A 15,081-nucleotide genomic window follows, 5' to 3' on the forward strand; every position below is an offset into this window, starting at 1 on the left:
GACGCGCTGTTCGTATCCTTGACGTGTTTACTAGCTCAGGCTATTTGTACTGTGTGACACTTTTCCTTCCGTGTCTGCGGTACTGCGCGGTGTCCGCGTAAGAAATACTGGCTGAACCTTTACATTATGAATAGCTATGTCATTTTGTTAATTAAATCCTCTGGGGACCTGACAAGCCGTGCTATTCATATGTCTTGATTATCTTTACATTTTGTTTTTGTTTCACAGCCTTTTGCATTCATCATAAATCTTAGTTTTCTTTCACATTTAATTTATCTGAAAAATGAGTCCAATTAATATTTCTCATTACAATGTAATTATCCAAGATGACACACCCAAGTGTAATGAGGTCTTCAGTGCTTAATATGCAATGAGCTGTCTTCAAAACAGACATTGATAATTTATTTTAAATGACTTCTGTTGAATCCATCATCCACAACAAGAGTTATAAAATATTGCTTATTTTGTTATTTCGTTGGTGACCTCATTGTCTTCTGTGGAATGTGATGCTGGTCAGGGATTCTATTTCTGATAAGAACAAACATTAACAGGTGAAAGGATAGTGTTATTCATGTGGCTTCCAGTCATAGCTCAATGAAATAAAGTTTCTGAACTTTGAAACATCTAAATTCACTGATTTATGTGCACACTGAACCATTAACAAAAGATTCTTCTGCCTTCAGCAGTATTACAAAAACACATTACCTCCATTTATTCCTCCAAGACTGTACATTTTACATCACATTGTCACCAAGACTGGTTACAGTGAAGAAGAAGAGAGATACAATATAAAATGAAAGATGTAACAACTTTATGGATAATAATCACTGATACATCTGTGGGAACGGGATTGGTAATCGGGATATAGAAAACTTAATTCCCATGTATGTCGTAGCTCGTATATATTTACACTTGACACTGTGTCCGTACAGAATGAAGTGTAATAAAGAACTGACTAAAGTAAAGATGGAGGCTCAAAAGAGCACTTAGAGTTCAGAGATATTAAGTTTCATGGTCGATACGAACTATCGACGCCACACAGGTCACCCCCCCCCCCCCCCCCCCCCAGCAGTACGGAGTTCTACAGATGTCCAAGGGTGAGGGCATGCAGGTGTTGACATCGGTGGAAATTGTGCGTGTAGACAGGCGCACCACAGGTACTCCATCTCGAACGAGGTGGGTTGTGCAGACAGAGCGGCGAGAGGCATGTCCACTTCGTAGTCAGTCAGCCACCGTGGCCGGGTGAGACGGCGGCTGGCCCAGGAGTAAGTGGGCGGGGTCGTCGACGGCGTGGTGGAGGCGTGTGTGGCCCTTAAGTGGATCGAGCCGTCCGTAGAAATGAAAGCATGTAGAGATGCTCAATCACACTTGCGCGGGAGTGTGAGGTTGTGTGCAATGTTGACATGTAAGGGACCGTGTAATGGCAGGACCTCGGTATCTGTCAAAAGAATGAGCACTCGGTCATCGAACGTCACTATAGAAACGTCGTTCACTCCGTGCGGTGGCATGCTGCAGGACAAACTGATAGTACGTGTGTGTGTGTCTCTGACGTTGGAGGTGAGGGCGCGAAACCTGCGCAGGATGAAATGGGGCGAGGTTGGGAAACCAGCAAACGTTGGTGAACAGTTGCAGCGGAAGAGGTGTGCAGTGAGGTTGATGGGAGCACGTCTTCATTCTCGATCAAGGATGGATCGTCTGCAGAGTCCAACTGCAGCGGCGTGAGACCATCAAGGTCGACGAAAGCCGGTTTCAGGCGATGGAGAAAAGCTGTCTGTGTGCGGTCTTTAATCATGATATCAAAAGTCGTGTCCCCCTGCCACAGGACTTTGTAGGGGCCAAGATAAGGAGGTTGAAGAGGCTGCCTAACCGCATCATCATGCAGCATGACGTGGGAGCAGTCGGAGAGTGTGGTGGGAACATAAAGTCTCGGGCGGTGAGTGACTGATGGGCGGGTGCAAACGCGTTTGTTGAAAATGCGCGCGCATCCGACTAATGAAATCTGGCGAGGGGGGGGAAGATCGTTGCTAAACTGGGGAAGAATAAGTTCCCATGGTAGGACCAGATTCTCGCTGAAAACAAATTCAGATATAGTCCCTTGTAGGTCAGGTTTATAGGTCGAGCATAGACCCATGGAAGAGCTTCTGCCCAGAGACAATCCTGGTATCGAAGGGCCGTCTTGAGGGCGCGGTGCCATCTCTCCACCAACCCATTGCTTTGTGGGTGATAGGTGGTAGTGTATATTTTTTTAATACCGCAAATATTGCAGAAGATGGTGAAAAGGGAGGATTCGAACTGTCAACCCTGATCAGTGGTGATAGTGGTTGGGCATCCGAAACGAGCTATCCATGAGCCAATGAAAGACTTTGCTAATGTCTTGGCAGTAATGTTAGGAAGAGGGACAGCCTCGACCCAGCGAGACAAACTGTCGATAGTTGATAAGATATACCTATGGCCCTCCCAAGGAGGAAGGGGCGCGATCAGATCAATATGTATGTGACGGAATCGTCCTGCGGGAATGTCGCACTTGCCCAGAGATGGGGAGGTGTGGCGGCTGATCTTGTTACACTGGCAAGCGACGCAGCTGCGTGTCCAGCTTTGACAGTACTGTTTGATATTCTCCCAAAAAAAAAAAAGAATGTTGTGATATGAGATGTGTGGTGGCTTGAATGCCCTGGTGGGCTAGGTTATGCAGGGCGTCGAGATCCTGTTGGCGCAGCCCGGGTGGGAGCAAAGGACATAGGGTGCTGGTCGAAGAACCACACTAAACCTTGTCAGAAACATGAGGAAATTTAGCCTTTGTGAAAACAAGTGATGTTTTTGGGTCTCGTAGGAGAGCCGGAGAATCTTCGTCAGAAGCTTGGAGGGAGGCCAGATCGGAAAGATCAACGATGCGGCAAACAGCACTGATCTGCGAGAAGAAATCCACAGCAACGTTATCTGCACCCTTGATGGAACGGACGTCCATTGTGAATTGAGAAACCAGGTCAAAGTGGTGGTAACGCCGAGGGGGTGGGTCCTCAGGTGGGTTGCAGAACGCTTCTGCCAATGGTTTGTGATCAGTGAGGACGAAAAATGAACATCCCTCGTCGTCAGGGTGGAAATGTTAGATTGCCTCGTAAACAGCAAGCAGCTCTATATCGAATGCAGAATATTTTCTCTGAGCAGTAGACAGTTTCTTGGAGAAGAAATGAAGGGGAGAAACCGCCTCGGTGCCCGGTGAGTGAGAGAGGGGGAATGTTTTATCAACATGCATGGTAGCTGTCCGAGAGGGGCACGGTTGCAACACGCACTTGACTGTCATTAGCAGCACTGTTTGAAACACATGGCACTAGATGAAGTGAGCGCTACGGGGGGGTTGGAACTTCACATGCAAGTAAAGTGTTTGGACTAACCTGGTGAGAGTTTGAGTTAGGCTCGGCCAAGCAATCTTGTTTAGGTGGCAGTGCCATGGACTGCAGTTGCAGAAGCGAGGTATGAGCCGCGACGAGCTCGCTGTAAGTGGACGCGATTCATTGTTTCAGCTCCTCGTTGTCCTGGCGGAGTTGTGTCACCGAGTCATATTCTGACAGTAGGTTGGTAACGCAGGCACGATGTTGCCCATGAGGGTGGAGCCCTCGCGTGTGATATTGTATGTTGTGGTGGAAACAGTGTTGGACATAGGTGCAGGTGCACAGTATGTGAGGGTTTGTAGGATGGTGGAGCACTGAACCCTGTATGACGTTCGGAAATATTTCATAATGAGACAAAAAATCCATACCGAGGATTGGTTCATCGATGTCAGCAATGTAGAACGTCCACGGAAAACGTAGAGAAGGAGATGGGGTCACCGTAACCTTTACTGAGCCTGAGGTAGGTAATGTTGATGCTTTGACAGGTCGTAGAAGTAACTTCGTCTGTGAATAAGTGGGTGGAGCCATCGAAGTAGGTATGATCGACATGTCAGCACCAGTGTCGACCAGAAAAGCTAGACCTGATGCAATGGCAGTCACATAGAGATGACCACTCGGCCGGGCGGATGAGTGAATTTAGTATAATGTAAGAGGATGCCTTTTAGGTTCCCCACAGAACTCGGCATCTCTTAGTTCCTGCGGTTGACATTTGGGTGTTGACATGGCAACCTGCACTTCTTGGTGTCATCGCCGAATACTTTGTGGCACCAGCAGAAAGGGTGAGCAGAATGAGGAGGAGGTGGAGAGTGCGACAGCGAGGGCGGCTTGTCCTCGTTGATTTTCTCTGGTAAATAGAGCGATATATAAGGCGTGTGGGCGATCCTGGAGTGCTCAGACAGCAAAGAGAGTGAGTCGACGCTGCCAGGAGAAGTAGACAGGGTGGTGGCGGAGCGAGCCCTGCCTCTGCCGGCCGAAGGTCGGTATGCAGGGGTTGCTGTGCTAACGAACGGTGTGGAATGAACCGATGTTGCCGCAGCAGCAAATACAATTGGTCATCGATGCGTAGGCGGGAGCCAATGTACTCGAATGAGTATGTTAACAGATGGATCTGTAGATCGCTAGGTAGTTTGGCAGACCACACAGCCCATAGTGTGGGATCAGGCATGGTAGGCTCATTCACGAGCAATCGAAGGCGGCGCCAGAGTTGTGAGGGGGTGTGTTCCCCCAGGTGCTCCTTGTAGAGAATCTTGATTATTAACTCTTGTGGCGAGCAGGCAAGTCTTTCCATTATAGTCTTGTTTGAAAACTCGTATTTTGGTGCAGGCGGCGGCAAAAGGACCATGTCACAAATCAAAACCAAGTGGTCATGGAGGTGTGTGATGATTCAGAGAAACTTTGAGTTGTCATCAGACACATGATGTAACCCAAACAGATGCTCAATGAGCGCGAACCACGATGCTGGGTTGTCCTCGTATAAGTGCGGTAGCTTTGGCAGGTGGCCAGGAGGGGGTGTTGACGGCAGCTTCGATGTCTCCTGGGGTAGCAGCTCAACTGAGGCTGAGTCAGAGGCCGACGCGGTAGGCCCGGATTTAAACCAGGCGAGCGAATCCGTAGTAGCGGCAGCTGGCATAGTTGACTGTGTGTCACAAAAACATGGCGCGGCAGGCATGGACAGTACCGTGGAAACAGGTGGATGGATGGCACACAAGGGGGGTGCGGAAACTGGACCGTGAGTGACGAGTGCTAGATGGAAATGACTTGTTTGCAGAACAGGGCGAGAGACTGGCACGGCAGACACAGGCGGTGCTGTGGGAGCGGCAGGCGGTTGAGTGACCAGAAACGGGGACCCCCACAAGTGAAGGGGGGTTGGGGTTTGAGGACGCCACCTGCGTGGAAACTATCTGATGCATAACATGCCTGTAGTGCATGTGGCGGGCCACTGAGGTGAGGTAAGGGGTTCGTGTTATACGAAACACTGAATTGTGCATGTAAATTAGACACAACTGGAACACCACGTGTGCGGAACAGATCCAGTGCAGTTTGTAGTAACGGCAGCGTTCACATGGCCTGACAGTAACTGATGTAGCGTGTCGGTGGGTGGCTAAACACGTGATCGAATGGAGATCACTTTGTTCTTGAAACACTCGATTTGAAGAGACACAATTTGAAATATTGTTCAGTTCACATTTCCTTGTCGGATATGCATTATCTGGTGACACGAAACCTGAGTCCATTTTTCACTCTGACAGCGTAGTTGTCGACCGTTGAAAACTAATGAGGATAGCACACAACGTTGGTTGAGATCGTGAATCACTGTGCGTAAATGATGAATACGCCGTTAGTGAAGAAACGACGAAACTCAGTGAGCGGAGTTGTGCTTCCACATCTTCGAACAAGGCATTGTTTGGCATGGTCATTGCATAGTGCATATAACTTGTTGCATTAACACTGGTGCGGAAGACACGAAAAACAAACAAACTGCGGCGTCACCACTATGGGAACAGGATCGGTAATCACGATACAGAAAACTTAATACCCATATATGTCATATCTCGTATATATTTAAACTTGACACTATGTCCGTACAGAATGAAGTGTAACAAAGAACTGACTAAAGTAAGGTTAAGATGGAGGCTTGGCAGAGCACTTAGAGTTCACAGATATTAAGTTTCGTGGCAACTATCGATGCTACACATCTTTGAAACAGTTAATAAAATGAAATTTAATAAAATTCTTCAAAATTAATTCAGATACATATAAAATGAATATTTAAATATTAAACAATTGATTTTTTTATAAATGTATGTTATTTATGTCCAGCTGTAGATATCAGGAAATTTTTTATTTTATTCTTGACTTGATTACATTGTAACATTTACTCATTTACAGAGGACAAAAGTACAGAGAACTTTGCACTTCTGATTCTTAAGGGAAAAATCCTGAACTTGATTGTGCAAAAATTCTGTTCTCTCACAGTGTATAATAATTTATTTAGATCTGTTTAATGGCAGAAAAGTGTCATTGACATGCTAGTCATTTCATGGCTAGACTGGTGACACAGCCTGGTTAATTTCTTGTGTAATAAAGTCCCATGCATGCATAGGACAGTTGTTTTATTATATTACACAACTCATTTATTGTGTTCTCATTACATGTGATAAACTCAACTGCACTTATTTTTTAACTGTATGTAAAGGAACATCTTCTCGGGAAATATTCATATCTTAGCCAAAATTTCTGTCTTTTGTAACAGGCTGCTGTCAGAGTTTTATTTATTTATTTATTTTTTTATAGTTTTGAAGGTTAGCCCATTTTTCTGCACATGTCTTCAAATTAAGGAGATGGGTCCTGAATAAGTTGAAAGAACAAGCGGTTACCAAGAGTTTTCCAAAGGTTGCATTTGGCAACTACTGAATGAAACAGGAGAAAAGGATATAATAGGAGACTAATGGATAGCTTTGATAGATGAAATAGAGAAGGCAGTAGCAGAACAACTAGACAAAATGACAAGGTTCAGTAGAAATCATTAGAAAACACAGGAGAGGTTAAATTTAATTGATGAAAGGAAAAAATATAAAAAAGCAGCAAGTGAAGTAGGGAAAAGGGACTACAGATATTTGTAAAATGAGAGTGACAGGAAATACAAAATAGCAAAGCAAGAATGGCAAAGCTGTAAAAATATGCACACCGATGGGAGTGAAAGACACCACTTATGGGGAAGTTGGAGAAAATAAAAAGAGCTATATGAATATCAAGAGACCAGGTGGCAAGACAGTATTAAGCAAAACATGCCAGAGGACTATACGAAGAGTTATAATGAATGAAATAAATTTGAAGATAATGTTTTGGACAGGGAAGAGGAGGCAGATAAAAATGAGATGGGAGATGTGATATTGCAAGAAGAACTTGACAGTGCACTGAAAGACCTGAGCCAAAACACAAGACCTGTAGTAGACAATATTCCCTCATAGTTAATAAGATCTAGGCATAATCAACCCTGAAAAAAATATAGCTCCTGGTATGCAACATATATGAGGTAACCAAAATTCCCTTAAACACCAACAAAAATGTGATACTCCCCAATTCTGAAGAAGGCACGTATTGACAGGTGTGAATATTGTGTGTGTGTGTGTGGAGGGGGTTGTAAATAGCCTTTCACTCCCTGTGTTTTTTACCACTGGTACCTTCAGAATTTCAAAGAGAGTACTCCAGTCAACATTGTCAGAAGTTTTCTCTAAGTCAAAAAATGCTGTAAACAATGGCTTGCCTTTCCTTAATCTATATTTTAAGATAAGTCATAGAGTCAGTGTTGCCTCACGTGTTCCTACATTTCTCTGGAATCCAAACAGATCTTTTCCAGTGTCAGATCCTACCAATTTCTCCATTCTTCTCTAAAGAATTCTTATTAGTATTTTGCAAACATGAATTATTAAACTGATAGTTTAGTAATTTTCACACTTGGGAGTAAGTGCTTTCTTTGGAATTGGAATTATAACATTCTTCTTGAATTGCCAAAACTCGTGGTGAAAATAATAATACTTATCAATTTGCGTGGCTGTTTGGCAAATTTCTTTGTTAAAAAATTATTTTTGAAGTCTGATGGTATTTCACCTATTTCATACATCTTGCCCACCAGATGGAAGAGTTTTGTCATTGCTGGCTCTCCCTAGGCTGTCAGCAGTTCTGATGAAATATCGTCTACTCCTGGGGCCTTGTTTCAACTTAGATCTTTCAGAACTGTGTCAAATTCTTCTTGCATGATCATATCCCCATTTCATCTTCATCTACGCCTACTTCCCTTTCTGTTATATTGCCTTCAAGTTTATCTCACTCGTATAGACCCTCTGTATACTCCTTCCACCTTTCAGCTTTCCCTTCTTTGCTTAGGACTGGTTTTCCATCTGAAATCTTGATATTCAAGTAGCTGATTCTCTTTTCCCTGAAGGTCTCTTTAATTTTCCTGTAGGTATTATCTATTTTTCCCCCACTGAAATATGTTTCTAAAGCCTTACGCTTGTCCTCTAGCCATTCTGCTCTTCCTGTCAGTCTCATTTTTAAAATATTTGTGTTCCCTTGCACTTGTTTCATTTGCTGCATTTTTATATTTTCTCCTTTCATCAGTTATATTCTTGTGTTACCTGAGGATTTCTACTAGGCCTTGTTTTTTTTTTACCTATTTGATCCTTTGCTGCCTTAGCTATTTCATCTCCTAAAACTACCCATTCATCTTTTGCTGTACTCCTTTCTCCTGTTCTAGTCAGCGGTGGCCTAATGCAACCTCTGGTTTTTTCGGCTTATCCAGGTCCCCATCTCCTAAGTTTCCACTTTTTTCCAAGTTCTTGAGTTTTAATCAACACTTCATAACCAATAAATTATGATCAGAGTCCACATCTGTACCTTGGAATATCTTACAGTTTAAAATCTGGCTCCTAAATCTCTGTCTTCCCGTATATAATCAATCTGAAACCTTCTGGTGTCTCCAGGTCTTTTCCACGTATGCAGTCTTCTTTTATGATTCTTAAACTAACTGTTAGCAAAGATTAACTTATGCTCTGTGCAAAATTCTACCAGGTGGCTTCCTCTTTCATTTCCTTCCCTCTGTTCATATACACGTACTATTTTTCCTTCCCTTCCGTTTTCTACTATCAAATTCCAGTCCTGCATCACATTTAAATTTTTGTCTCCTTTAAGTATCTGAATAATTTCTTTTGTCTCATCATACATTTCTTCAATCTCTTCATCATTGGCAGAGCTAGCTGGCATCTAAACTTGTACTACTGTGGTAGGCATGGGCTTCTTGTTTATCATGGCTACAGTAATATGTTCACAAAGCTGCTCATGGTAGCTTATCCAGATTCCTATTTTCTTATTCATTATTGAACCTGTTCCTGAATTAACCCTATTTGATTTTGTATTTGTAACCCCGTATTCAGCTTACCAGAAGTCCTGTTCCTCCTGCCTCCAAACTTCACTAATTCCCACTATATCTAACTTCTACCTGTTCATTTTGCTTTTTAAAAATTCTAACCTACCTGACTGATTAAGGGATCTAACACTCCACACTCCAATCCGTACCACCAGTTTTGTTCCTGCTGATGATGAAATCCTACAAAAGTAAACCAAGGGTGATGTAGTCAAATCAAGTATGGTGATACTGAGGGAATCAGGTTAGGAAATACAACACTGTGAAGTAGTAGAAAACTTTTTTATCTGGGTAGAAAAATAAATGCTGATAACAGGTGTAAAGTGGCTATAAAATGCAAAGATGCAACACAGGAAAAACATGTTAACATCTAATATTGGGAAGTCTTTTCTAAAAATATTTATTTGGAGTGCAGCCTCATATGGAAGTGAAATGTTGAAATGGGGATGAAAAACAGAAGGGAACAAAAGTTTTTGGAATGGGTGCTACAGAAGTATGCTAAATGTCAGATAGGTAGATGAGGTAACTGATGAAGAGATGCAGAATCTAAACAGTGAGAAACGAAATTTATCTCATGATTTGATTAAAAGAAGGGATCAATTTATAGGATAAAAGGAAGACATAAATGCAATTCGGAGATGTGCTGCTAGATTTCTTACCAGAAGTGTCAGTGAACACACAGGTGTTATTGAGGTGCCTTGTGAACTCAAATGGAAATTTCTGGAGGGAAGACAATGTTCATTTCACAAAACACTATTGAGAAAAATTAGAAAACAAGCATTTACAGCTGACTGCAGAATGATTCTACTGCCATCAACCTAAATTTCATGTAAGGACTGCAAAGACAAGAGAAAAAAAGGACTTGTATGGAGGAGTATAGCAGTCATTTTTCCCCTCAATTTGTGAATGGAACAGGAGAGGGAATGATTATCTATTGATGGTACAAGGTACTGTCCACAATGCACCATACTGTTGCTTCCAGAGTGTATATGTGGATGTAGATGTACATTCTGAGGCATCGAGGAATAGTTAATTTTGTAATGTAAAGAACTGTAGAAGTAAAATTTGAATAGCTAGACCAAGGCTTGACTGCAGCGAGCAGGTCACATGGATGTTGGCTGCAGTAATTACATGGATATGAAAAGACTTGCACAGGATAGACTAGTGTGGACAGTTAAAACAAACTGTTCTTTGGAATCAGCTTTAAGATAAAGTTGTGGGATATTGGTATATTTACATCTATTTTCTTACCCTCACTCGCTACATTTCAATGTTATCTTGAGCTGGGAAAGAATCATGAGCACTTTTTAACTTATTTTTCAAAATCATTTTCCTCTTTTTCGTTGTGTTATAACACTATGTCTAAAGCTGAATTTAATTTTCAGTGTCTTATCGTACGAAGGACTCTGTCAGCAACAGGAACACAACTGGATAATCAGAGATCAAGGAATACTCAGCTTTGCCTTGAAAAGGAATCAAAGCAAAATCGCATTGATGAACTGAGGCTTGTCACTTCACAGCTCAAGAAGCGATTGGAAAAGGCAACTGATCGCACCACAACTGCAACGGAACAAGCTAAGAGCCTGGAGGAAATGATTGAGGTAAAAAGAGTATAATTCTGATGTAAGCCTTTATAATTGGTTATATTTAGAAAATAAAACACTTTAACAACTCCAAATATGTGTGCGTATGCACAAATTTTGAAAACACATTCCTAATGATAAATGTAAAAATACTCTTGGTGTGATAACATAGTAAATATAAATTGAGGGTTTGAAGTCATGTAGGGCAAGTGGGGTTGAAGGATACTTGTAAGGATAATTCTCATGCATACAATTCAGGTAAGTTTAATCGAGATTGCCCAGGTTATGCAGCAGCTACTGAAGTTGATCATGTTGTACTAAGTAGCATGCTCTGCTACTAAGTGGCTCTAATACAGTTTGGCAGCATCCATTTATTTGCTATAACCCCACAAAAGAATTTGTGGAAGTAGCAGCGAAACTGATGTATGGCATAGCTGTTTATTCAGATTGTTCCGCCTCCATTAAGGTAGAATAAACCTGTGTCAGGACAGCAGTAGGATGTACTGGATGGGTGCATGGATCTCATGTTATAAATAACATCTTGAAGAGTCAGACTGGGAGCATAGAAACAAACACTTGTTGGTCATGGCACACCTCGCACTTGACATTTGCTTATTCTGAATTTTAGGAGATACTGCAATAGGGAAAGTCTATTTGTGTGAATTTAAGTGACAGTGTCATTCCATCTGGCGATAGTGTGGATGTAATGCCAGAGAATGCTATTACAAGAGTGGAATGATCTTTTCTTAGTTAGGCCAGCAAATGATAAAGTAAAATAGTCTTCCCATTTATGCCTCAGCACTGGCAAGAACATTGATAAGGCATTTATCATACCAATGCACCAACACAGAAGGCAGTTCACGTGATTTGTTTGACAGATATTATTTGCTTGACTTTGGTGTTCATAAGTGACTCATTATACCAACAATGTATGGATTGTAGTTTTGTTTCTGGTGTGGTATGCAACATCCATGTTTCAACCTCAGTGACAATATAACTGAAAAACTCATCACCCTGTCTCATGCTCCTGGAAGAATGTCACAGACTTGAGTTCTTATGGCAGTTGCTTTGGCACTCAACTGGTGCACAGTTTGTGAAAATCAAGCCTCAACAGTGCTTGAGAGATCTGGGAAAAGGGGTGGTAGAGTTCTGAAATAGTGAAGCATTGATTCTGAGAGTAGTCATCCATTTCACTCTTTGTCATACACTTCCCTTCAACCTTCAGTGAATACCTGATCAATTGTCTTGAGTCATTTCCCCTCTCTTCCCTCCTGCAGAGCAACATTTACACACGACATCCTCAATTTTTTTTGTTTTTTAAAGATGTATTTGAATCTGTCTTTGCCAGTAGTACTGTGGATATTATTCACTGATATATTCACGTGTCCTGTCATCTTGTCCTTCCTTCTTTTAGTTAATTTCTTCTACTTACTCCTTTTCTCACAGAGTCCACAGAGAACCTCCCTATTTCTTTATTTTTTTCCATGCACTCAATTTTCAGAAGCATTCTGTAACTCTCCATCACAAATCCTTTACTTCTCTTCATTTTCAGTTTTCCCACAGTGTGTGACATACAGTGTTGTGATCTACATGCATATCCTCAGCAGTTCCCATCTCATATTAATGTTTACGATAATAGTAGACTTAGTGTTCTCTTTTGCTTTGCCATTTTGCTTCTTTTGACCTCCTTCCTTTGTCCATCATGTGTTATTTTGCTTGCAAGGTATCAGAATACCGTCACATTGTCTGTGATGTAGTCACCTATTCTGACATCAAGTTTCTCTCAATCAGATTTGTACTACTCCTCAATACTTAAGTCCTTATGTAGTTTACTCTCAGTTCATATACTATGCTTAGTAGACTATTCACTCTATTCATAAGTCCAGAGAGTAGCAATGTTATCAATGAAGCTTTATCTGTATCTTGTCACCCTGAATGTTAATCTCACATCTTTCTCTTATTTCCGCCATTGCTTCTTTATGTCTAGGTTGCACAGTAGGGCAGAAAGATAGCATCCCTGTCTTACACTGTTTTTTAACCCCAAGTACTTCTTTCTTTGTCTTCTGTTCCATCTTGATTATCATACAGATTGTATATTATCCCTCTTTCCCCATATTTTTTACCAATTTTTCTGAAAATTTCAAACATTTTGCATCATTTTATATTGTTCAATGCTTTTTATGGATTGACAATTTGAATGAAGATAAATTAATTTTTCTTAAGCTTAATTCTATTATCAAGTTGTGATGCTACAATACGATAGCTGGAGGCAGCCAGCGCAAGCCATCTAATGGCAAAAAGGTGACACTAAGCGGTGTCAACACAATTTTGGGAGCCGATTGGATGAACGACAACCATATAATTATAGATTGTGATCCAGTGTGATAGTTAAAAATGCAAAGGAAGAGAAAAGAGTTAAATTCATAGGACAAGTGATAAGTGAAAGTGACCAGTTACACTCTCTACAAATAGTAGAGTTACCGTATGGAACCTATTATGATGAAGTAAATGCAAAGAACTTTTGGTTAGAGGACGATCGAGAGATAATAAATAAGCGAGAACAGATGAGGGAGAAAGTAGAAAGTATTCAGACTATTAATGAAGAAAAGAAAGAAGAATTATACCTGATATTAGTCAATAATGAGAGAACTTTTTCAAAAGAACCGGGAAGAATAGAACATTTTGAATGTAGGTTGCATGTGAAAACACATGAACCATTTTATAAGAAACTGTTCAAGATATCGCTAGCTAAGAGAGCAGCAGTCGCTGAGGAACTAGAGAGAATGGAGAAGTTAGGAGTCATTTAAAGAAGTGATAGTAACTATAATAACCCAATTATGTGTGTGGAGAAAAAAGATGGAGGTATTCGAGTAGTACTCGATGCGCTAAAATTGAATACTATAGTTGAAAGAGAATTCGATAAGCCAGATTGTTTAGATAAGATAATACAAAATTTTAACGGGATACAGTATTTGGGTAGTCTCGATTTAACAGCTGGGTATTGGCAGGTGCCATTAGCTGCTGAACATAGAAAATATATAGCATTTTCATTTGGGGGTAAATGTTACCAATATTGTGTGGTATCATTTGGACTCAACATATCAGTGTCAATTTTTATAAGAGCACTGGATAAAGTCTTGGGGAAAGAATTGAGTAAGAAAGGAACTGTATATGTAGACGACATTTTAATTGCGATGGAGAGTTGGATGAAACATTGTGAAATTTTAAATGAAGTATGTCAGGCAATACAGAAAGGAGGAATGACACTGAGGTTCAAGAAGTCAGATTTTCTAAAGAAGAAAACATGTTTGTGGTATACCTCATTAGTAGTCAAGGAATTAGGAAAGACCCAGCAAAAATGCAAGCAATAAAAGAATTCACAGTTCCCAAGTGTAGGAAGCATGTGAAGTCGTTTTTGGGATTGTGTGGATTTTATAGAAAATTTGTACCAGATCAGGCTTTTAATAATCCAGCACTAAATGAGTTGTTGAAAATGGGTAAGATATTTATTTGGACGAAAGAGTGTCAAGAGGCGTTTGAAGTTTTGAAAGCTAAATTGAGTGAAGATAACGTATTGAGTCACCCAGATTTGAAATTGCCTTTTTGTTTAGAGACAGAGAGCAGTGCATATGGGTTAGGTGCCCATTTGTTTCAAGTAGGAAATAGTAATGGAAAGGAAGAAAGGAAATCCATTGTGTTTGCTAGTGAAACTTATGGGCTCTTAAGAAGTTTTATTATTTTCTATGGGGACATAAAAAAATAGGAGTGCGGGTACGCTACTACAAACAGCATAGTGAACGCATTATTGTGGCCAAGATAAGACACGAAGCCCACACCTACTACAGTAGTATAAGTTTATATGCCAACTAGCTCTGCAGATGATGAAGAAATTGATGAAATGTGTGATGAGATAAAAGAAATTATTCAGGTAGTGAAGGGAGACGAAAATTTAATAGTCATGGGTGACTGTAATTCGAGATTAGGGAAAGGGAGAGAAGGAAACATAGTAGGTGAATATGGATTGGGGGTAAGAAATGAAAGAGGAAGCCATCTGGTAGAATTCTGCACAGAGCACAACTTAATCATAGCTAACACTTGGTTCAAGAATCATAAGAGAAGGTTGTATACATGGAAGAATCCTGGAGATACCAGAAGGTATCAGGTAGATTATATAATGGTAAGACAG

General features: G+C 41.1%; 1 protein-coding gene across 5 annotated transcripts in view; it reads left to right on the forward strand.

Annotated features, from left to right (window-relative positions):
- Nucleotides 1-15,081, forward strand: part of LOC126235713 (coiled-coil domain-containing protein 39) — a 408,779-nt gene that overhangs the window by 209,148 nt on the left and 184,550 nt on the right. For all 5 annotated transcript variants that reach the window (XM_049944479.1, XM_049944477.1, XM_049944478.1 and 2 more), the window contains one exon: nt 10,698-10,913. In XM_049944479.1, coding sequence (XP_049800436.1) covers nt 10,698-10,913 — 216 coding nt within the window. The remainder of the gene's footprint in view (nt 1-10,697; nt 10,914-15,081) is intronic.

Source organism: Schistocerca nitens, chromosome 2, assembly GCF_023898315.1.
Source record: "Schistocerca nitens isolate TAMUIC-IGC-003100 chromosome 2, iqSchNite1.1, whole genome shotgun sequence".
Lineage (NCBI taxonomy): Eukaryota > Metazoa > Arthropoda > Insecta > Orthoptera > Acrididae > Schistocerca > Schistocerca nitens.